We start from the raw sequence: 24348 nt of genomic DNA on the forward strand, positions 1-24348 counted from the left end.
TGTTGGACAGCGCATTCGTGCATGACAGACAGACAAATAATCCCTGGTGGGCAGTGTGGAACCTGTTGTTCGTACCTGTATGTATAAAAGATAACTTGACTTTAGGTAGCCAGGCAGACAGCCCCCTTAACTATCGCCCCCCCCCCCTCCCTTAGGCCCCTCCCCCCTTAGGCCCCTCCCCTGACCCCCTTTCCCATAGGCCCCTCCCCTGACCACCCCCCCCCATATCCTCAGGCCCCTCCCCTGACCCCCCTTCCCTTAGGCCCTCCCCTGACCCCCCTTCTGTTAGGCCCCTCCCCTGAGCACCCCCCCCCATATCCTTAGGCCCCTCCCCTGACCCCCCCCCCCTCAGGCCTCTCTGCTGACCCCCCCCCAGGCCCCTCCCCTGAACCCCCCTCAGGCCCCTCCCCCGAACCCCCCCCCTCAGGTCCCTCTCCTGACTCCCCCCTTCCTTAGGCCCCTCCCCTGACCCTCCTCCCTTAGGCACCTCCCCTCTCCGTACCCGGCAGTAGGTCTCCACCAATCAAAGAGCTGTTTGTAAGGTCTCCACCAATCAAAGAGCTGTATGTTTTATATATTTATTTATGCACGACAGACAGACAGACAGTCAGACAGACAGACAGCTAAATAATCCCTGGTGGGCAGTGTGGAACATTGTTCCTCCCTGTAAAACAAGTACTATGGTATCTTACTTGACTCAACTCCTGATCTAGGACATCGGGAACAGCTTTCTCAGGTCATAAGATTTGTGAATGTGGATTTTTTAACTAAAAAAGTAACTATCAAATACATTTTTTAAGGTTATATCGATATACATGTGTAATAAACCTTCTCGAGACGGCTTCTGGAATCAGTCCTTTATTTTTCACTTCCACAGTTACACACACTCCCCGTTGCTGACAGGCAACTGGAAGCGGGCAGACAACCAGCTAAGTCGCCCGCGGCACCCAGAGCCCCGTACGCGCGTGGCTCCTGCTCTCTTCGTTCCCAGGTCTGCTCCCGACTCCTCCGTCTTTCCTCCTCTTAATCCCTGGGTCACGTGGTACTCCTAAGCCAATCCTCCATAGTCAGCGTTGACCGTTCCAGATCATTCCCCGTCAATCCCGGGACCACGCCTCTGATTCGGCTTCCCATTAGCTGAGGCCCCGATCGGCCAAGCCAATCACCCTAGCTAACATGCCGTGATCACGCCGAGGCCATGCTCCCTGGCTCTCCCCTCATTGGCTACAAAGCGGGACCAGCAAGCCGATCACCACGTGAGCCATACATGGCTCTTATTACACATGCAAAAGATGCAGCAAGCCTAGAAAGAGTCATCGTCGAAAGACTGAAATCTGACAACATACCTCTAGCCGACTGTCGGGCACAATGTTATGACATTGCTGCTGTGATGACTGGGCATATATCCGGCCTTCAACAACGAATATGTGACAAAAATCACAGAGCATTGTTTGTCAACTGTGACAACCACAGCTTAAACTTAGCAGGAGTACACTCAGCTAAACAGGATCCACATTTCGTCACATTTTTTGGAACAGTTGAAAGTATATATTTGTTTTTCTCTCGTTCAACAATTCGTTGGGAAGAGTTAAAAAAAGCTGTGCCCATCACAGTAAAGTGGGAGTCTGAAACATGCTGGAGTGCACGATCAGAAGCTGTTAAAGCTATCTATGAAGGACTGGATGAACTAGTAGGGCTGCTAGACAAATTATCGGAGGACGTAACTATGACGCCTGAAACCAGAAGCGATGCAGAACAGTTACAGGCATGCGTATTAAATTTTAACTTCATAGTTTTATTAAATTTCTAGAATGTCATTCTTGGAAAAATGTATCGTGTTCAGAAGCTCTTACAGGAATTTTTGGAAAACGGGGCATAGATACAACAGGATCCTACTATGAACTTCAAGGAAGCAGCAACTGATCTTGAATCTTTGGAGCGTGAATTTGTCAAGCTTCGTGATGATTTGAGCCAAGTTTCTGTAGAAAACGCCAAAACAAGATGCACAGCCTGGGGGATAGATGTGGACAGAAGAAGATGCCAGGAGAACTGGCAAGAGATGCAGGACTTTCAGCAGAAGAAGAAATGGTGCGCGTTATGAAGAGCGTACTTTATCGACTTCAACAGGAGATGTCAACACGGTTTTTACGACTAAAAGACCTGAAGACAAAATATGGATTTCTGCTGGACGTCAAAACTCTTCTATCCGACACAGATGTCGATGCAATTCGTCGAAATTGCACAGATTTGGAAATTTCTATGACACCGACATCAATGGCCACGAACTTTTCACAGAAATTGGAGATTGCAAAATGCTGCTCAGTAACCGGAATGAAGTTCTACCAGAAACTCCTTTGGATCTTCTTAGTTTTATTGTGTTTCATGGAGACGACATTTCCGAATTTGCGAATTTAACTGCAAATTGTATTAACAATAGCAGTTTCAATTGCAAGCTGTGAGTGGTCGTTCAGCAAATTGAAACTTATTTTGTCGTATTTGCGTTCAATGGGACAAGATCGTTTTAGCGATCTTGCTCTTCTTAGCGTTGAAAGAAAAACATTGGAAAAAACTGATTTTGATTACGTGATTGAGCAGTTTGCGACAGTGAAATCAAGAAAAATTAATCTTTTGTAGACTGTCAACCAGTCTACGATAGTGACCAAGTGAGCCATGTAATATAATTTCTATAAATTTGCTTCTTTAAATACAATGTTTCATTAAAATTTAAATTGATATTCCGCATTTGATGTAATAGGAAAATGGGAAAATGTGATTAAACGGGGGGGGGGGGGGGGGGGCGCCAATTTTATAGTTCGTCCCCGGGCGCAAAATATCCTAGCTACGCCTCTGGTGGTCATGCCCAAGGAGTTAAACGTTGACGAATCGAGGAGGCAGAGTTTATCCAGCATTCACCCCAATGCAGATAGACGGATGCGTCACCGCTTCAGAACCCAGGGATCTGAAACAAGCCACTTGTGCACAAGGCCACAAACAATGTATAGTCAAGCCTCCATCAGCGTTGGTTGTCTTTTCCAGGGGCAGATCACTTTTGACAATATAGACATATGCGTTGTAATGCTACAACCAAGGTCAACTCAACCTTTACTTAAAGTTGGCAGTATTCCGTTTCTCCCTCCTTGCCCAACATTCTTGATGTTCCTTTGAAATAGTTTGTTAGTGTGACAGAAAAAAAATTGTCTCTGGACCATAATGTCCACATTTGCGTGTTTGGGGAAAAAGGATTCATTAGGTCATAAATAAAAGAAACCTGGATTCAGATTCTTTAAGCATGGCAAGGTGCTCGTTTGAAGCCAAAGGCCTAAACCTTGGTACACGTTGCTGCTATCGAGGGACTTGCCTTGGGAAGAAACGTGGCCAAATGCAGCACTAACACTGCCTACATATTGCACACACAATCCTCGTGAAAGGTCAGAACAGCAGTAGCGAATTTAAGAATTTTATTTTTGGCAATGTCAGCAAGACATGCAAGTGCCAGCAATTACAAGTAGTCATCAATAGCCACTCCCGTCGAGCGCCACAGCCCGGCTCCTGTGCCTCCTGACGGCAATGGCAGCAGACAGGAGAGCAATGACGGCTGTGGCAATGACGAGGAGAAAGGACAGAGTCCCAGCCGAGGCCCACGATGTGGAGGGAGCCTCCAGCAACAGCAGAGCAGCGTCGTTAACAGGAGCTTCTTCAAAGAGCAGGGGGCCCTGCAGTGACACCACGTGCTTTCCTACCACGCTGGAAGCGTCAGAGATGTCGTTGCGCTCTGGAACAGAAATCGGTTGATGACAACTGGCCCATACGAAAGGACATCATATGCTGCAGGTCAAGTTCCCCAGAAAATCAAACGAGAAGGTAATTGTGGCATGCTACGGGTTGTGAAACCAGTCTGCAAAGGTCACAGCAAATGCACTTTAAATATAAACGATAACATAGCAACATTAAAACCCCTTCGTCCTCTTGAAAAATCGTTACTCTGCGAGGCTTTTCTGGGTGAACAAGCACAATATATTCAATAGGTCGCGGTGGTGCTGCTCACTGTAGCGCCTGGTCTGTCCACACTGCCGATTGCACTCGGTGAGGAAGTTGGGGCTGGAGCTGTCGCACACCACAAGAGAGCAGTGCAGGTAAACCTGTGGGCAGACAGAATGCATCGCTCCGGTAAGTAAAGGTTCCCATGTTTTTAGGTAGTCCTTTTGCCCTCCAGTTGTACACAGTACACATCATCCCTCCATGGTGACCTGGTTTTTAATGGATGGAATGAATCGGGCACTCACGAGGTCACGGGTGGTGCTGCGGTCAGAGTTCATGAAGGCGAAGGCCTGGAGTGCCAGACGCTTGTAGTGAGAAGGCAGTGGCAGGTCAGCAACACCAGGGAAGAACACACTGCAACAAGGAGACTGCACGGGGCAGCTGCACAAGAAAAAGTGCCGTTTACCCTCAATTCAAAGAAGATTGAATGCACGCATTTTTATTTAAATCTGCACGCAAGGATGAAGGGCAGCTTTAGTCAAGACATGCTCACGACTAGCAAAGCAGCCCGAATGCCAATATGCAGTGCATCTGTGCAATGCAACCATCACTGCATGTAGTCGGGCCTTGTACAAACCACCAGCTCTGGGAGGCAGAGGGTGGCTGTGTTAACATCCAGATCCCAAGGAGCAGTGGCCATCGACATTTGGGGATGGTACTGCAATCTTGCTTAGACGCCAGTACTTGATAGTCACCATTACACGAACCGTTGTCATTAACAAGGGGACATAATTAGCACATCTCTGCTTACGTGGGGGAAGAAAAAGAGACAACCAATGTCTGAAACCAGGTTGCCTCTGCAGGCCCTGCTGTGGCAGAGAGAGCACTACCCCGCCCAGCCTCACCCATCCACTACAAGCTTCCACTGCGTGGGGTTGGTGGCATCTGTCGTGGGCGTGGCCCAGCAGTCCTTCAGGAAGAGCACCAGCGTGGGGTCAGAGCGTTGCAGCAGTGACGCCTGCACGTAGAGCGGCGTTCCCAGAAGCGTTACCAGCGGGTACTGCCAGGGCTGGTACGGCGTGGTGTAGGAGTTGTCTGGCAGCGTTCAGACATGGTTCACAAGGCATGTGGATTAGTGGTGTAAAGCACATTGGACAAGGTAAAGCACAAAACCCCTAAAACGTGCGCATTACTTTTGAATTGAACTAGTGCACATCTCAACATGTTCCTGGCATAAAAATCGTGGTTTATATTTTAGTTGTATTTTCAGAATACAATTCTGTGACCCTCACCTACATACAACGGCATCTCTAAATGTCTGTAGATGATGCTGTAAGGGGCACAATTTCACACGGAGGGATGGGAATCGGGTGCTAACAGTTGGCCAAGTTCTAGGCCCATTTTTAGCCAATTGGTAACCAATGAAGCTATTGATAACAATTCGTTGAAGCAAATGTGATCCGACAAATGAGGCTAAGAAAGCCAGTCCAATTTTCCTGTAAACAATGCCCTCAAGGAGACCGTTTTGATTGATAGGGGCATTGTCATCCCGTTCAATTTCGGCCCCACACCAACATGGTTTCAAGCTAATAGCTGCTAGATTCAAAACCTCAGCAGAAATTAGCATTTGAAGTTATACGTCGTACCATGGAGAATGTGAACGTCGTTCTAGTTCCCTTATGGCGAATTATGAACTCTGTTGGCAGGTTCACAACACTGGCAGCACAGCCTAGCACGTCATCCGTTTGCAGTTCAAGTCCAGCAGCCATGCCGATTAATGCATTCAAAAATCGCATGCAGCCTGCAATCAGTGGAAATTAAAGCAGGGTTGGGCTCCTAGCCGAGCAATGGCTAAAATAATCATGACTTTCAGCAGGCTTCGAGTCAGAGCTAATACAGACCCAAGTCTTCCCTGGGTAGAGCGACATCACAACCCGTGTTCAAGGTGGCATTTGTCCATTTAGAGCTGCACAGGGTGTCGGAGAGAGCAGTACTCACCAGTGAAGACCTGGAGCAGCAGGGAGAGGGGCCCAGTGGCCGTGGCTGGAGGTGGCGGTGGCAGAGTGCTCACCTGCACTCGAAGCTGCAGGTCTCCACTTCCAAGGAAGCGGCATTGAAGAACCATCCTGGTAAAAACACACACCACCAGCCAAAAGGCATGCACAATGCCCTCACGGCAGCAAGAGATTGCAGGAGCGACACAGCAGACCGATAGGGTGTTTTGCAGATGTACCAGTGAAGGGACCCCCACCTTGGTTAATACCGCGTTTACATTAGCCATAAACCATATTCCTACTACAAGATGTTAAAGATCCTGTGAAGAGGAAAAGTCGCCTTTGTGCGTCGAATGTCCCAATTTAATAATTAAATCGTTGAATATGGAAGCACAGCTTGGTCACGGTTCTACTGGCATATGCTGCAAATATTTAATGTCGCAGGGACAGTGGCCATTGATGGGGGTGGGTCTCCTCTGCAAGACTCATGGGCACAGCACTTGCAGAGGGGTGGTGGCAGTGCTTACTTGTATGTGGATGACTTGGTGATGGCGACGCTTCCATCAACGCAGAGCTCCCGCTCGGAGACCAACAGCAACTCGTACACGAGCTCCTGCCCACTCCACTGGACACACCACAAAGTAGTTGACACAAAACGATAATGCCATTGAGTGATCAAGTAGAAGAATGATAAGTGGTACTGGCCAGGAGTCCAAATTTCTCACAATTAGCTACAAATTATATTAGAATCCCCCTAAAGTCTGGTTTGGCACTCGATTCATTTGAAACTCAATCATAAAGTGACCCTGTTGTTCTTTATCAACGCGTGCATGATTGTACTCTGCACATCAAGGAGTTGTGCATCGTGAAGGGTCTCGATGCAGCACTTCAACAAGGTCAAACAACAACCATCAGGATGGGGGCAGGGCAAAGCAGAGTCCAGGAGCCCATTACCTGGACAGTGGCACCACACGCTGCCATGGGTACGTCAAAGACTGCAAGGTCTGCAGACACTAGCACGGGGCTGCACTGCGCACTGCTACCGCCAGTCAGGTGCACGGTGCTCAGGTCCAGCGGCGGAGACGTTAGGTTCCGAGACACGGGCACCACAAAGCGCCCATCTGTGGTGCACACTGGGTGGAGCATGGCGGGAGGGTATGGTGAATCACGAAAGATGCCCCATGTAGACCGTGGTGATGGAACAAATTCAGGGAAGCAGCACAGCAGGATGCTACTGTGCCAACATAGAACCTCAAAGCAGGAGCCTAGTTTAGGTAGTGAATGATGGAACCTCTGTTTTGAGTCAGCTACGTACCAGCTTCACTGTAGAAGCAGCGGCGTAGAGTGGGGTCGTAGCAGCAGCCACTCTGTGCACAGACGTCCGCGCTCGGGACACTCTGCACAGAGTTGCATGGGAAGTTCCTGCTCTGACCAGAGCATGTGGCGATCTCTAACAGCAGCAGGAGCACAACAGGTCATCGTACAAAACCCCACACGTACTTAAAATAAAACGGCATCGTTTGAGCCACGTGTCACGTATGTTAAGGAGTGTTACGTGGCACATGACCAAAGCACCTGGGCAATGCACGCAATCTCAGAAGCGGAGCAGGGTTGAGTGTACTGCAAAGATGGGCAAAAAGGTTGCTCACTGGCTGTAAAAGGCTCTGGCAGTGCAGCACAATTTGTTGCATTGAAGGTTAGTGCCACTCAACCACAGCCAACAAGGAGCAGCGTGGTGAAGCATGGTCAAATTAACCCTCACGACCCAGGGCAGCACCAACCAGCAGTGCATTAGGAAAAACGCGTTTAGATGGTGCAACTATTGCAATCAGCCATTGGGGGAAAGTGCATCGGAAAAGGATTAAAGCTGCAAGTTTGTGCAGTAAAAGCCAAGGGCATGAAACGCATCTGCAGGAAATGCAAGCGCATTATTGCAAAAGCACCAGGAGAGATGATCTAGGTCGAAACAGAAAGGCAGCTGTTGACCCAGCAGACCCATTCTATAGCACCAAGTCACAGGTAGTGCAGTCTGTGGGTCAGATTAGCAGAGTCAAATCAATGGTACTCACCTCCAGCCCTCGCCGATCTTAGGTTCTCAGGGCAGTCGATGGTGAAAGCCCAGACGAGTCCATTCAGCCCCTGCCGCATCTCCTGCAGCTCCACCTCTATCTTCCTCCTGCCGTCCTGGTGAAATCAGCAGCCCTCAACATCAGACTCGGGGCCAGTGCTCCAGGAAGGCTTAAAACAAATCAGTAGATTTAGTGCATTCGACATTGTTGGGCGAGGCCAGGTTAATGACAAGTAAAACTGTCAAATGGGAAACCCGCCACCACCTACCACCCAAATTAAGGCAGGTAGACCGCACGTGGGGGGGGGGGGGGGTTGCATTCCTGGGTCCGAAATCACTTTCCCAGGTTAACCCTTGTTATTGTACAAACGGATGCTGCGCCGCGCCGTGTGTAATACAGTTTCCATATTCAGCTTGCCACAAAACCGCCAATACTCTTCCCACACACATAGCGCTCACAAATTACCAGAGGTGGGACAAAGTCATTGTTTTGCAAGTCCAAGTCGAGTCGCAAGTCATCAAATTCATGACTCGAGTCCAAGTCACATGACTCGAGCCCACATCTCAGAGGTGGGACAAAGTCATTGTTATGCAAGTCCAAGTCGAGTCGCAAGTCATCAAATTCATGACTCGAGTCTGACTCGAGTCCAAGTCACATGACTCGAGTCCACACCTCTGCAAATTACCACCCTTCACAAGACTTTCATGTCTTCTGCAAGCAAACCTCAAGTAGTGCACATTTCTGGCACAAAGCTCGTATGTTGGTTAGGTCTGCCACTTTCATTTTGCTGTTGTAGATCATACATGTCCAAGTAAGCCCCGTGTGCAATATTCTCTTACATCTACGTTGGTCTCTTAGAGGCCAGCTTGGATAGTGACCTTCTGTAGCAATATATTGCCATTGATTCTATACCAAGCATCAAACTGCTCTGATTCCCTTCTTTGCATTGAATAGTATCACGAATGCTGCATCCATTAGCAGGCGTGAAATACATCAACTGAAAGCTTGTTTTGCCGTGTATTTTGTGTGATGTAAACACCAGTTAACCGTTCACACATTGCCTCTATTAAGGTGACCACTTTGGTGACATGGACGTCTAGATGGCAAATCCTTTACCGTTAAGCACCGGAAGAGAACATTTATGCTAGAGATAAGACGGAGACTAAAGACAAAAAAGCAATGCAATGCGGCAAGAAAGGATACTTAGGATTGGTTTAAAGAGTAATGTAGCGACATGGCATACTACAATGAACAAGAGCACAAATGGCAAGTGCAAACCAAGGTAAATCTGATAAGACAAAGATGGCAAGATCTTGATAAGACATATGGAATGAGCATTGCATCGATTGTCCAGGGATACCAGTCAAGAGAAAGAGCTGCTGTATAAACTAGAATTAAAGTCGCTACTACCGAGAGATGATCGAAATAAATTGAAAAAGCAATGAAAACAAATTCCAAAGTGGACGGCATGAGCTAAAAAAAAAAAATCTTGGCAGGAACTTAAAAAAATGCACGAGCTAAGCAAACGTGGAGGGGAAAATGCCAGAGCAGACAAAATCAAATTAGATTCTGGCCAGACAACATCTGTGGGCACGTGATGGCCGATCGGTTATGGATTGCGAAACATCAATTTCGCTACTACCACAGCAGTCCCAGCGGGTACTAGTGTAATGTAGTAACTCGGCGGGAGACGACTTCACGGGTAACACACTCTTTATTTTATCAAACTTGGTTACAGGTGACTAACACCTACTTCATATCTCGGGTGACAAACACCCACTTAGCTACTTGGCGACTAACGCCCACTGAGCTACTCGGATGACTAACATCCACTTAGCTACTCGGCGACTAACGCCACTGGGCTACTCGGATGACCAACATCCACTTAGCTACTCGGCGACTAACGCCACTGAGCTACTCGGATGACCAACATCCACTTAGCTACTCGGCGACTAAGTCTTCAGCTCCGTCTTCGGGTCTTCAACTGGGTAACTCTCCCCGAGTGCTCTCGCGCGTCCCCCTTTATACCCCACCTGCGGACGTCGCTGCGAGCACCCACTTATTCGACCAATCGCCGGGCGCTGGCAACGATCCTCTTTTCCCACATCTCATCGTGCCTCACTCACTCCGCGCCGCCCCGTCATCTGTCACTCCCGGCGCGCGCGTCCACACCACGCCCACAACGCGTGCCCAACCCCGCACCCCGCGCCGCCCCGTGATCCATCACTGTCACAGTCGGCGCACGTCAATACCACCACTACATCACCCCCTACCACATAGCTCGCAGCCGCCCCGGCTGCTATAAAAATATACAAACCCCCCCCTGTGTGCCCCGTAACACAACACAACAACAAGAACAACAACTAAGCTAACAACACAACACGACGCGAACACTACCATCCGCAACCCTCAACCAATGCCACCGCGACAATAGAACAATATATACAAACCGGCGAGTGACAATAGCAATGTGTATACAAAAAAAATAAATGGAAATTTTTTTTTTTCTCTTTCGACTCGTGCAGTGTCCCCTTTTCTTCCGAGCGTCCCTACAACGGGACATTACCCCGGCAGAGGGGAACACCGGGCGAGCTCGGTGTAGAGCACAAAAAACCGTCTTCATGAAAATTGTTGAGACCTAGCCCGAGTCCGCCTTGCCGGTCCGTCGTACGGCACCAGACGCGGTTGAACGTCCGGTGGTGCCGGCGGTTCAGGAAGACATCGGCTAGGCACCGAGGACTCGTGCGTGCCCCGGGGTTCAGGCTCTCGACGGTCAGCAGCCGTCAAGCCCGAGGCACCGGGTTTTGTTGGGATGACTTGTGGCCCTGGTCGTCGTCCCGACGTGGTCCTGCGGCGCGCTGACGCGGGGCCCGGCACCCGGCTGCGACGTGACCCCGAAGGCCGCAGTTGTAGCAGACGACGGACGTCGTAGGTTTCGGTTGCTTCAGCTTGCGGGGCGAACGTGTGGGCGAACGACCTCCCGTTCTCCACTCCCCCGGACGCGATGCAGCGAAGGCCTGCTCCTGCACCGCAGCTGGCTGAGGTTCGGCGATCGTGGCGGCCAGTGCCGCGTTCCCCGGCCATTTGCAGACGACCCCCGGCTTGCGTTTGAGGACCTCGTACGCGTGAATGCTCGTGGCGATCGCCAGGGAGCAGATCTCCATCTCGTCTGCCACGTTGATGGGGACCCCCAACTCGTGGGCCAACACCAGCAGCTGCTCCGTCACCATGGCGTCCTTCCCCTCCTTATCCATGCGGGGAAAAGCTGCGTCCGCCAAGGCGAGTAGTGCCGTGCGGTAGGCTAGCGTCGTTTCCCCAGCCACCTTCCGCCGATCGTAGAACTGGTGGCGACACCTGGAGGGCGGCCCGAACACCTTCGCCATCAGGTGTAGTGCGGCCTGGAGCGTAGAGCGGGACGACCTTGCAGCAGATGTGAAGGCTGCAAGCGCGTCGTCGTCAAGCATCGCTGGCAACGCACGCAGGGCAGTGGTGTCGGACCACCCCGACATCTCCTGATGAGCGAGGAACCTTCGTTGGAAGGCTCCCCAGTCGCCCCCATCCGCCTTGAACGCCGACAGCGCGGGCAATCTTTGCTGGAGGACCCGATCGTCGTCGACGTCGGAGAGATTTTCCCGCGCTCCGCTGGAGTTGTGTAAAATGTCGGCTCGGTTGTCAGGCGCAAAATGGAGGGCTCCGGCGCGCGCTGATGACGTGGGCTGCGCTGCGCGGGGGTGTCCGGCCACGTGGCGTCCGTCTTTCCCGCCAATCGGTGGCGGCCCCCCAAAAACGGCGGCAACTTCCAGACTTTTGGCGCGAAGCGCCTTTTGGCGGGAATCCTCCAACGTCGCTTCCTCCACGACCCCCGCAGCCGTTTTTCCGCTCGCCGGAACGGAGATGTCGGCCAAGACAGCGGCGGCGGCGAGTAGCAACTCCGCCAACCGGGAGTGCGCGTCCTGGAGGCTGGTGTCGGAGGCAAGCGGAGCGTCGGCCATCACCGCGAAGTGCTGCATCGGCGGCAACTCCTCGTCCTCTACTCCCGAGGTCGGTGTCCCCGGTACGCCGTCGTCATCCCGACCTCGCTCGTGGGTACGGGTAGTCTTCCTTGTGTCCATACTTCTTGAAGACAGGTTTACTTCTGACGCCAGTTGTAATGTAGTAACTCGGCGGGAGACGACTTCACGGGTAACACACTCTTTATTTTATCAAACTTGGTTACAGGTGACTAACACCTACTTTGTATCTCGGGTGACAACCACCCACTTAGCTACTTGGCGACTAACGCCCACTGAGCTACTCGGATGACCAACATCCACTTAGCTACTCGGCGACTAACGCCACTGGGCTACTCGGATGACCAACATCCACTTAGTACTCGGGTGACAACCACCCACTTAGCTACTTGGCGACTAACGCCCACTGAGCTACTCGGATGACCAACATCCACTTAGCTACTCGGCGACTAACGCCACTGGGCTACTCGGATGACCAACATCCACTTAGTACTCGGGTGACAAACACCCACTTAGCTACTTGGCGACTAACGCCCACTGAGCTACTCGGATGACCAACATCCACTTAGCTACTCGGCGACTAAGTCTTCAGCTCCGTCTTCGGGTCTTCAACTGGGTAACTCTCCCCGAGTGCTCTCGCGCGTCCCCCTTTATACCCCACCTGCGGACGTCGCTGCGAGCACCCACTTATTCGACCAATCGCCGGGCGCTGGCTACGATCCTCTTTTCCCACATCTCATCGTGCCTCACCACTCACTCCGCGCCGCCCCGTCATCTGTCACTCCCGGCGCGCGTGTCCACACCACGCCCACAACGCGTGCCCAACCCCACACCCCGCGCCGCCCCGTGATCCATCACTGTCACAGTCGGCACACGTCAATACCACCACTACACTAGCATCGACGCAAGTCACAACGGTCTCCTCGTGTTCACCTCCACGCGCACGTGGCAGGCATCACCAGCAGCAGTGAAGTGGAGCGCAGCACCATCCCTCGCGATGGAGAAGCCGCAGTCCCCCTGCGCAGACTCCACATCCACGGCCTCATTCCGCACCGCTGGAGACATCAAAAACAAAGTTAAAAAAAAAACATGCATTTGGATGGATTACACACCACAAGTTCATGTGGGCAGCGTGACTGTAAGGAGAATAACAAAGTATGGTGTCAGTGTGAACGCAAATAGGAAATCTCCACAGTACCAGGAACGTCTCTAGAACACCGGATCCTCAATACACTGTTGGAATTATGGTACTCCCAAACCTGCACAACGACCTCTTCTAATAGTTGCTAGTAAATAAGGCTGCGTGTCGGATTTAGCGACAAGAGCTCCCAAGTCGTCAACGGAGGACTCGTGGGAAATGCAGACAATGCGAGGAGAGAACCAAAGTAGGACAGGAGTCACCAGGTTCAGTTTACAACGGAAGTCACGACCTTGCATGAAATGTTCCAACGAATGGGAGAGCCCATTGTGCAGGCAATCACGAGGTGGTATTGATTAATAAGGGATTTCACCGTCTAGTAAACACACGCAGCTATCCTATGGAAGAATAAGATTTGATTATCGTCGTCTGCTGCATTAGACTAGTGGAAATGAACCCTGACGCCAATACAGTATCATGCTTTGAATCCCAGATAAAAGTTTCCATCGTTCATGCGAAATACATTCCACACAGCGTTAACCAAAAATACCTAAAATCGACACCGAATAAGAGAAATTGAGAGGTTAGAGCACATCGAAAGCTAAGCAGTTGGGACCAAACTGGCCAGAGAATTTCATCCTCGAATCAATTTGATAGCATCTATGAGAAGCGTCATATATTCAATCATACAATGGATCAAGATGTCAATTATGTCATCACAATTTAAGTGAAAGCTCGAGGACTCACTCCGTACAAATACACGGTAGTCACTGTGGGAGGGGCTGCTCCATCCCACAGAAAAACCAAGGGTGGAGGAGATGCATTGCTTCAGCAGACCTGGGGGAGGCAGTTCAGAAGTTGAGACGTCAACATCAACTACACCTTATGGAGCAATTAAAAAAACAGCCCGCGACGGTTGCTTGGAGGGCGCACATCAGTACCTTCACTTTTCTGTGCACACATGTAAGGTGTTGTGTGTTGTTCTTATTTGGCGCAAATTCAAAAGGCACGTGCACAACTGGACAGTATGAACCTCACACCAGGGATCGTCAGCCTGCAGTTTCGACGCAGCTGGTTGCAACATGATATTTTGGTAGTAGACCCCTGCATTAGACTCTTGAAATTGCAGTAGAAAGTTGCCAAGGTAGAGCCTGATATGCAAATTATCAACGCGAGTGCACAGTTCGTTGTTACTATAATGGAAAGGAACAAGGTCATGATGATTTTGCACGCGTGTTTTACGTATAGTCGTGCAGTCAAATGTTGTACAATTCACTATTTTAAGTAAAGTTGCAAGGGCCGTGCCAATCAGTCACCAGCCATATTTTTCGAAAGCGTTATTATCGTAAAAAGGAACGTGCAAGGGAGAGTTAATGTCCCCGAACGCCCCCTTTTCCATGCGCTGGAGGATTATTAATTATCCACGTGCCGGCCTATGCCCAACGGCAGCCATCACGTCGCGTCACGTGACCGCTCCAACGGCAAGCGCACAACAAATTCACCCCCCTCCACCTCGTCCAGGCAGCGCTCTTGTTGGCAACTCGTGTCGCCGGTAACGCTTTACCAGTTCACCGAGAGACGCCGCCATTAAAGTCTTGTGCATGGCGGTGTCCAGACACACGATAGCGGTATTGAGAGAATGCGCGATGTGGTTGTCATGTGGCGACAGCAGCAGCAGCAGCGCCCCCTACCACTCGGCTCCCCCAGCGTCCGCGGTCCCAGCGACTGTCGAAGCCTCGCGTGGACGGAGCCCAGGCAGAGGAAGCTGCGGGAAGTACGAGACACGTGACCGCCAAGACGAGAGAACGCAGGGGGAGGAGAGAGAGAGAGAGAGAGAGGCAAACACCGCAACCCCTCCACAAAAAAAGAAGTGGCCCTGTAGCGATTTTAGGAAGGGCCTATTCAAGGCCAGCACGGTGCACAAAGGAGTTGGTGTAAACAGCGCCACGCAAAGCCACCTTTGGAACCCCTACCACCCACAATTGGGCAAGCGAGACATTTCGGGACCGCATTTCCACATTTTTATCTCAATGCATTTCTCCATGCAGGCCAGTTACCCAAAGCGATATGGAAACGCCCTCTCTTACAAACGTACACAAGACTTCATTAACCAGTGCTGTTGAGGAACATCCCTGAACACCACTCAGCACGCCCCTCCGCCTCCTCACCTGGTCAGGAGCAGGAGAAGAACTCGCAGAGCCGCCATCGTAAAACAAATCATCGGCTGCGTCGCTTCCCTTAGGCCATTGACCCCTTTTATATGGAGAGCCCTCAGCGATCCCGATCCAGATTGGATCAGATCCACCCACGCATTGTCTAATCAGCGAGATTTTATCAGAGCAGATCGAGTCACTCATTGTCTCATCAGTAGAGGTTTGCTCGATCTCGGCGCACGTGCATGGATAGGAGCTGCACCGCAAATCACGCGGCACGTACGCAGGAGGAGTTCATTGGCTCATTACTGAAACTGAATGAGGCCGCGCGCAGATAAAAGCCCCGAGTCGGGACAGTAGCTGCGTTGGCTCTGCTGGTGCCGTGCTAAGTCTCCGTTTTTTGTTATCCTTGCGATGGAGATCACGAGGGCTTTGTTTTCGGTCCTGGGGTTGTTATGTCTTGTCTCTGGTGAGTGGAGTTTGGTCGAAAGATTATTTTACAAACGTGTTTATTCGTCGTGTAATGTAACTGCCGTGTTTACTAATGCGAACACCATAATATACACGTACTAACGATGGGTTTGGTAGTGTGGCGTGGTGGTTAATTCACTGTTCTATATACCTGAACACGAATTTGCGTCCTGGTAATGTTAACATTGGCGAGATGTGTTTAGACCTGGGGCTTTGCCCTAATTCAGCCCGTACTGATCTGTATGGTCAAACTGACGACCGCAATGTGCGAGACTTGATCCAGTAGTAGATTGCCAAAACGTATTCTTAACCTGTCGTGACGCGTATATACATTCATTGAGGTGTTACTGGGGAATTCGAACTCCCTTGTATTAGCAGCTCCGTGTGGATGATTGACTCGAGGCTCAGACTTTCTACGGCTTCACTGACCACCTGTGTCACTGTTTGGGTAACTCTCGCGTCTCGTCCCGTGCGGCACTTCCAGCTGCAGTGGCCACCTCCGCCACGGTGAGTGTGGTGTGTGACGAGGCGACGCTCACGCTGACCGTGAGCAGGGACCTGTTCGGCACGGGTCACCTGGCCCAGGCGAGTGACCTGTCCCTGGGAGTACCAGCCTGCCCCGTCACTGGGAGCGACGCCCTTGCTGGAACGGTGACCTTCCTCTACGCACTGCAAAGCTGTGGCAGCAGCCTCCAGGTAACTGGCTGCTAATGCTGCTGTAACATAATCTGCGCAATCCAACTGCTTTATGTTTTTGCCGAGTATAGGTGCAGAAGAATTACAATTCCGCATTCGAGTCAAGCCAGACTTCTTCAATAACAGCGGGGAGTATCGCTTTGAAATCCCCTTGGTATTTGTAGATCGGTCATTGCATTATTATGTTAAAGTCCGTTCTGGTTGACCAGTCGTACATTAGAGCGTTTTTATTCTTCCATAATACATTGGGAATCTGCGTTTGCCATGGTTTGTGTGGGTGTTTTTATGGGTGACATGAGCTAGGTGAATTATTTAAACCAAGGAACAGCTGCATTGGGTCTTTCACCAAGGTGTTTGAGCTTTTTTATTATTATTATTATTCCGCTAGTATTGCAATGGGTAATAAATCCCACGTCTTCCTCCCTTCTTAGACGAGTGCAGAGCTGCTGTCTTACGAGAACTACCTCTACTACCGCCCCACGTCCAACACGGGCATTATCCGCACAAACTACGTCGCCGTGCCGGTCGTTTGCCGCTATCCCAGGCGAGTTCACCAGCAGTCTCTTGTTGACATTTTCTTAATTTTGAAGTCCAGCTAAACTGTTTACAATTCTACCACTGTCTTTAAAAATTGCCTGCCGTTGCGTGTGCTTTAGCTTTGCGAGGCATGAATTGCAATAAAGCCAATGTCAGCGAGTTAATCCACCGATGGAAAGTCTCCCTGTGCTGTCTGTCGTGGGGGTTTTTAGTGGCAACTTTACTGATGGGTTCACATCAAACGCCTGTCATGGCCTGCCTCAAACATCCAGCCTTGCAAGTGTCCACGCCTGAAGTGGTGCATGCATTGCATACTGTGTGAACCACGGTTCCCTTAATTATACTCCATTCCCCCAAGTCGTCTACTTTACTATTATTTGGTCCTCGTCGGATAAAAGTCTTGCAAGTTGCGATGTTAAATATACTCTGAAAATATAGTTCTGTATCTCTTCGCTTGTCTATTCATTGTAAGATGTTAACGACATTGCAATAATAATCTGGTCACAAATTGGTGCAGTTGAGCATCACCCACCTCTGCTCTTTGTAGAGAATGTGTGCCTGATCTCTTCCTGACTGCAGGAAGGGGAACGTGTCCAGCAATGCCATCAAACCCACATGGATCCCGTTCAGCAGCGCCAAGGTTATGCAACAGCAGCTGAGCTTCACGCTGAGGCTCATGACCGGTCAGTGGTGATGTGAGGACGTTGATTGCCTGTTATGCACATGGCTACTACCAGGATGTCAATTTAGACTATAACCCCTTCAAGATGTGTGCTTGGTATTGAAGAATAGGCCAGATATATGCCCGAGGTCCCTAAACTTTATCTGAGGTTTAAGAATAGGGTTGCCCCTTTTTTTCTGGCACCAAAACTGTGGTGTTTAGATGTTAAAACGCCAAACTGAGAACTTTTTTTATAAGGAATCTTGTCCACATTAACCACTAATTGTGGTCAGAATGCAAACAAAACAACTGATAATATATGCATTGTCTTTGAAATTGATTGGTCCACACCAGACGGCTTTCTGTCGAGGCGAAAGACTCTGCCAGAAAGAAAGCTGTCTCTGGTTTCCACCAAATGAGTTTCAAAGATGATGCATATATTATCAGTTTTTACTGGTATGAAGGAAGTGAACCAGCCTACAATGGATTATATCGTCCGTCCAGCAACATCGCCCCCTACTGCAAACTTTTGGCAGGACCCTACAAAAACCTTTACACTCGGTGAGGGTTTCCTGGCTAAACAAGTGTAATAATACATTATGTTTATATTCTTTGGTTATTTGTTCCTACCAGCCCACCCCGCAGGGACCTGTTTTATTTGCATTCTGACCACAATTTTTGTGGTTAATGCAGACATAAATCATTTGTAAAACGTTTCAGTTTGCTGTTTTAACATCTTAACACCTGTTGCCAGAAAAAAGGAAAACCTATTCTCATTTTGGTACTGGCAAAGGAGGTCCCATGATTTATCTTGGTTTCTTCCACAAGCAGTGGCGTGAGCAAGCACTTTCAAGACTGCGCTTTTAGTCTGCACTCGGCCTTGGCAATTGTGTTTTGAAGTTGTCTAATTGTGTTTCCTTTTATAAAGACGACTGGAGTGTGGCGCGACCTTCCACCGTATACCAGCTGGGCCAGACTCTGCATGTCGAGGCGAGCGTGCAGACACTGAACCACGTCCCACTCCGAATCGTCGTGGTCAGCTGCTTTGCAACCCCGGTTCCGGACAGGAACTCTCCCCTCAGCTACCAGATAATTTCTAACTCTGGGTGAGATTTCTCTCTTAATCCCACCTAATGAATGTTTATGTTCCTTGTCTTTAAAGGTGGCATTCCACTGCTTGAGTATATAACAGAGCCTGACCTTGGAATGCCGCTGAATCTTGCTCTGATGGTTAAGCCTGACCAGGTGTATGGTTAATGATTTTTACTGGTAGGAACGAAGTGAACCAGCCTACAATAGATCCGTCCGTCCGATGTCCGATTAGGTGTAGCAACATCGCCCCCTACTGCAAACACTTGGCAGGACCCTACACAAACCTTAACACTCTCTGAGGCTTTCCTGGCTAAACAAGTGTCATAATACATTATGTTTATATTCTTTGGTTATTCGTTCCTACCAGCCCACCCCGCAGGGACCTGTTATCATGTGGTGTCTGTCGGTACATTACTGATGAGAGATGTGGTCAATGTGTGTCATCGGTGACTGATTTGGTTTGCGAGTGGGAGCCCCTTGCCCCTTAAGAGGTGGGCTTGGCGCACCCTCTGTGCCGTATTATTCAGTGGAAGAGGAGTACTACATCTCCTAGCGCTGGCTTTCTGCTGGCCTGCCCTATGTAAAGTCACGTGTCGTACATCTACGGTGCCTGTGCAGGTGTCTGGTGGATGGCAAAGTCTCGTATGATGCTCACCTTACTTCTGGCTTCCTGCTCCGGCAAAGTGACAACGTCCTTCGCTTCTTCATCGATTCCTTCCGCTTCCTTGCGACGTTGACCAACAATGGCGATCAGGTGATCTACTGTCATGCAGGCTTCTACAGAAACCACCTTTTTAGCCACGTGGTAGGCAGTGTGGTTGAGTAATAACCATCTTCCTCTTCTCGGTCCAGGTTTTCGTCTTCTGCCAGCTGAAGGTTGCAGATGTTGCTACATCTCCTACGGCTGTCAATAAAGCTTGCACCTACAGCCCCTCGGCTGCTTACAGGTTGGTCTGCTTCCTTGCATTGCCCAGCAATTTGTTTTTCAGTGTCTTCCATCCAATAGCTCAATCCATGCCTTGCATGTGGGCTACATATTATTGCATGCCTGTGTGCTTAACTAATATCCCTGAGAGCTGACTGGTTTCTAGCTGCAACTGGTATTACAACATTTCCTGTGCAGGTCCCACGGGTCTTCTCTTGTTTAGATTTATTCAGGTGATTATTGGTCATAGCCTGCACTTGTCTTGAGTTTATCAACAAGTGTAGCAGCCTGCAAACGACGTCTGTCATTCGTTTGAGCTCCTTTTGAAAAATCTCAGCCTCTTAGCCAGAGTTCAAATCTCACTCGTGGCTAATGTCGGGAGCATCAACCGAGCCTCGTCTTCGTAGATTTTTTTTTCTTCCTCAAGCTGATCACTAGGGCTGGTGTGTAACAACATTGGAAGTGGTCCTGTTCACAGACCATCCCTTCATGCTACAAATACTTTCAGTACTTTCCTATAAGGCTCTGACTCTACAGGTCGGGTGCCGTCATACAGTTAAACACAACTACGCCCATAAATGTATTCCTGGCCACTGCTCCCATCGAGTGGCATTGTCGCTATCGGTCTGATCGACCGTGGTGCTGGCCAAATGGTACACCACTGTACGTTGCTTGCCCTGAACTGGTGCTCAATCAGCACTTTTCTCAAATGTGAACGGATACGAGTGAGCATTGCCTGTGTAACTACAGACGACGTTTGTGTGCAATGCAGGTGGGTCTCTGCTGATGGCTCGGACTCGGTGTGCAGCTGCTGCGAGTCCACGTGCCCCAGTGGAAGAAGGCGCAGGGAAGTGGCAGCTGTGACTGGTGAGTACAACCGTCGTATTCAGCCATTTAGTCTTGTACAGAAAACCCTTGAATATCAAGGGAGATACGTTCTTGGAAAGTGTCAGAAAAGCCAAACTGCGACATTCACTATGTAAGCCTTGCCTAAATAATGGTGTTAGCTATGTGCCAAGTAAACTAAATGGAAATAATTTCTATTTAAAGCTTTTGTGACTGCAGGAATTCCTATTCTTGTTTTTTTCGGTAAAGTCACGTAGAAGGGAAATAAAAAAATTAAACACTAAAATTCTCATGACGTTTGGATTGCAACACAAGCAATCATCATCAGTTGTGTATGGGCTTAAGCCTGGGCCTTCGCCACATTACTAATGTGGTCCTCTCACTCAGGACCGTCGTATGCGGTGGAAGATGTGATGCTGGGCCCCATCGTGATTGCCAAGCCCTTCTCAGATGGTGCCGAGCCAAGCAGCCCTGCAAAATGGCAGCAGCCACTGGTTTCTACATCTGCATCCAAAGGTAAAGCTACCAGATTCTTTAATGGCACATTTTTTCCAGTCTCGGTTAAAAACTATTTCTCATTTGATACTGGCAAAAAGGTCCCATGATGCATCTGCTCGCCCAGGGATATAAATGCTCTGATGCATGGATTGTCGTTGTACTGTTTGCCTTTTGACGTTTTCTGGTTTGACTCGGACTAGCCCATGAAGAAGGTTGTCTCTGGTGTAGACCAATCCGTTTCAAAGATCTTAATTTAGGAGCTTTCGTGACTGCAGGAATTATTCTTTGGTTCTTTTCGGTTAAGTCACGTCTAAAAATAAAATAATAAATTAAAATAACATATTACGACGTTTCGATTGCAACACAAACAATCATCATCAGATGTGTGTCCTCTCTCTGTGTGCCGTTGTGATGTCTGTCTGCTTGTATGTCTGTCTATAGTTTTCTAGTTAGATTTTTGTTGCTATTTCTTTTATACCTGATGATGATTGCTTGTGTTGCAATCGAAACGTCGTAATGTTATTTTAATTTATTATTTTATTTTTAGACGTAACTTAACCGAAAAGAACCAAAGAATAATTCCTGCAGTCACGAAAGCTCCTAAATTAAGATTGAACCACTTCTACGGGGAAGTTTTAAGCTTATCCTTTTTCTTTCTGGCTATTTGTTCTCTCTGCCTGTGTCCTCTCTTTGGAATTTTCACACTTAAAATTCTAACTTAGCAAATTTTGAAACACGTAATCAACCAGGCTATGCGTTAATTGTGTGTTAACCGACTCTCTGTGTTGTATTACATCACATTTCGATATTTTGCTGGGTTATTTAATTTTCATGTGCCTGTCTCCTAGTTTTCAATTTTGCGTGCGCGTTCCACATTGTCATCTTACTTGCAGCAGCAGCAGCAGCAGCAGTACGTTGGCGTACACTCATTGATATGCTAATTCTCTCTCCCCCCTCCCTCTCTCCGTTCTCGCCCCCCCTCTCTATATTTAAGGGACCGTCATAGAGACAACCCCTCTCTTTGTGCCGATGTGTGTCCTCTCTCTGTGTGCCGTTGTGATGTCTGTCTGCTTGTATGTCTGTCTATAGTTTTCTAGTTAGATTTTTTGTTGCTATTTCTTTTATACCTGATGATGATTGCTTGTGTTGCAATCGAAACGTCGTAATATGTTATTTTAATTTATTATTTTATTTTTAGACGTGACTTAACCGAAAAGAACCAAAGAACGTTTCAAAGATGATACCTATATAAAAGGAGCATGTTCACCAAAAGTGCGTGCGGTTAATGCAGACTTAATTTAAAACCAGGACATCCATGAGGCAATGACGCTTTAAGGTTGACCTCTCATGGATTGGCAGTCTGTAATACTTATTCTCTATACGGAACTTTGTGCAATTTGGGGAGGAAGCAATTTCTTTTTCGAAGTCTGCTTTCTTACTCATTTGAAAGGGCCTATGACATCCAACTACAACCCCTTTCCCCAATAACAAGTTGAAAAGGTACAAAACACGGATATTACAGCAGTGCCCTAAAAGGTATGACCAACAAATATTGCCATGATCCTCCTTAAATGTGCTTTGGTCGTCAGATGTAAATGTTTAAGATCTCAATTTGTTTAACATACCTAATATGATATTTGTGATTGGTTTTTTAATAACATAAGATGTGTGACGTGCTGAAGTAAAGCCATCCACCAGTGTTAAATGGCACACCTTGGTGAGTGACAAATTTGAACAGTACGCCTTTCACACCTTGACCAAATACTTGGATAGGTCAAATGCCCCCACAACCTCCAGCATGTGGAAACCCTAGCTTTACGGCTCTGCAGTTACCCACCAGCCCTTTCTCTCAATTGTTATTTTACAGGTGCTGCTCCCGTCCTTGGTCTGGGAGTGGCTGCGCTGGTGATGGCTGTCGCAGCAAGCGCCACGGTGGCTTTGTTTGTTTTGAAGAGGCGTCACACGACTCCTTCAAAGGGATTGGAAACGAGCTTCTGATCTTCAGTTGCTTTGCTTAAGTTGTGATAAATAAAACTGGTGCATTACTTATTGTCTTGTGAGGTCTTTGCTTGGCGTTTCGAGCACTTTGTGTAACCACACCATAGCCCAGTTCATGACGGTGAGCATGGAAACAATTATGGTCTCCAATTCATGCGTGCCCGGACTAATAGGATGTACCTAATAATAATGTCAAATGTTTTTTTTAAACCTTCCCAATTGTCCAAACTGGCAGTCATTGTTGTCCATGTACAATTGAGCAGTTGAACAATTTCAAGTAAGAAATCCATTCCTATGTCACTTTAATCTTCCATAAAAATGGCCCCAGACGTTTTTAACCGTGGCAGTAATTGGGCATTGTTGGTACATTACAAAGACGGATAATGTGTAACAACCGTGCACAAAATAGGAGCATTTAATACTGTACTTAAGCTGGTTGGAGTATTACATGTGGAAATTTGCTTCCAGAGTGCCCACAGCCTTAAATCAAAAAATTACCGGTAGGAACAATTCCACACTGCCCACCAGGGATTGGTGATCTGTCTTGCATAGCCACGCCCTCTATTTGTATTTCATAGAGCGCTTCGGGCGGGCTTAGTACCACGTGACACGCCGCCCCACGTAGCTTGCGCCGCGTGACACAGATCGCACGAATGCGTTATCCAACCAAGTTCCTACCTGCCCATTCCGAAGGAACTTGTTATTACAAATGTTATCAGTTCAGGACAAAGTAACTTTATACCATGACATTTCAGGCGCTAGGTCACGTAGATGTTTCGTATGTTTTTTTTACTTCAACAGGTACGACTTAAAAGGAACATTCAAATCTCCCCAAAAAAAATATAGTACCGCTTCATGCGTCATGTCAGTTTATTATGCAGGATTGAGCAAGTCCAGGAGAAATGGTCTTTACAGGTTGTCAGTCCTTCATACAGTTCGAGGAAGTTGAGGAGAAACGCCAAGGTAGAAGGGAGGAGGTCAATGATTTCCAGGCCGTGTTTGAGGCAAAAACTGTCTCCCTAACAGCCGAGTTTTCCAGGCAGATGGTTTAACACAGGTAGTTGTAGACAGGAGACTCTGGGCTATCAGCAAGTGTGGTGGTCATCAGAGGCGTAGCTAGGGGGGGGGGGGGGGCAGGGGGGTACATATGTCCCTGGGCGCCAAGGTAAAGGGGCGCCAAAATTAGGCTTGCAACGTTACATTATAACTTACTGCGGCGGGCGTGGCAGCCTGAAACTACTGCACAAATCTACACCTCAACCTAAAAGTTTATATATCCTGC

General features: G+C 48.7%; 2 protein-coding genes across 2 annotated transcripts; one reads left to right on the forward strand and one right to left on the reverse strand.

Annotated features, from left to right (window-relative positions):
• Positions 1–3512: 3512 nt before the first annotated feature.
• LOC144951318 (zona pellucida sperm-binding protein 4-like) lies at positions 3513–15395 on the reverse strand. The gene is made up of 13 exons (XM_078881528.1): positions 15358–15395; positions 14881–14954; positions 13937–14026; positions 12985–13106; positions 8042–8156; positions 7288–7422; positions 6927–7105; positions 6500–6597; positions 5977–6104; positions 4884–5073; positions 4284–4419; positions 4046–4139; positions 3513–3772 (listed from the first exon to the last, which is right to left on the reverse strand). The coding sequence occupies exons 1-13, from the start codon at positions 15393–15395 to the stop codon at positions 3513–3515; spliced, it is 1659 nt and encodes a 552-aa protein (XP_078737654.1).
• Positions 15396–15756: 361 nt separating this feature from the next.
• LOC144951180 (zona pellucida sperm-binding protein 3-like) lies at positions 15757–23066 on the forward strand. Its single transcript, XM_078881320.1, has 10 exons — positions 15757–15811; positions 16298–16509; positions 16941–17057; positions 17630–17729; positions 18636–18813; positions 19418–19553; positions 19652–19746; positions 20497–20591; positions 20958–21086; positions 22936–23066. Exons 1-10 carry the CDS (start codon positions 15757–15759, stop codon positions 23064–23066), a joined length of 1248 nt encoding a protein of 415 aa, XP_078737446.1.
• Positions 23067–24348: the final 1282 nt, after the last annotated feature.

This window comes from Lampetra fluviatilis, chromosome 61 (assembly GCF_964198595.1).
Source record: "Lampetra fluviatilis chromosome 61, kcLamFluv1.1, whole genome shotgun sequence".
Lineage (NCBI taxonomy): Eukaryota > Metazoa > Chordata > Hyperoartia > Petromyzontiformes > Petromyzontidae > Lampetra > Lampetra fluviatilis.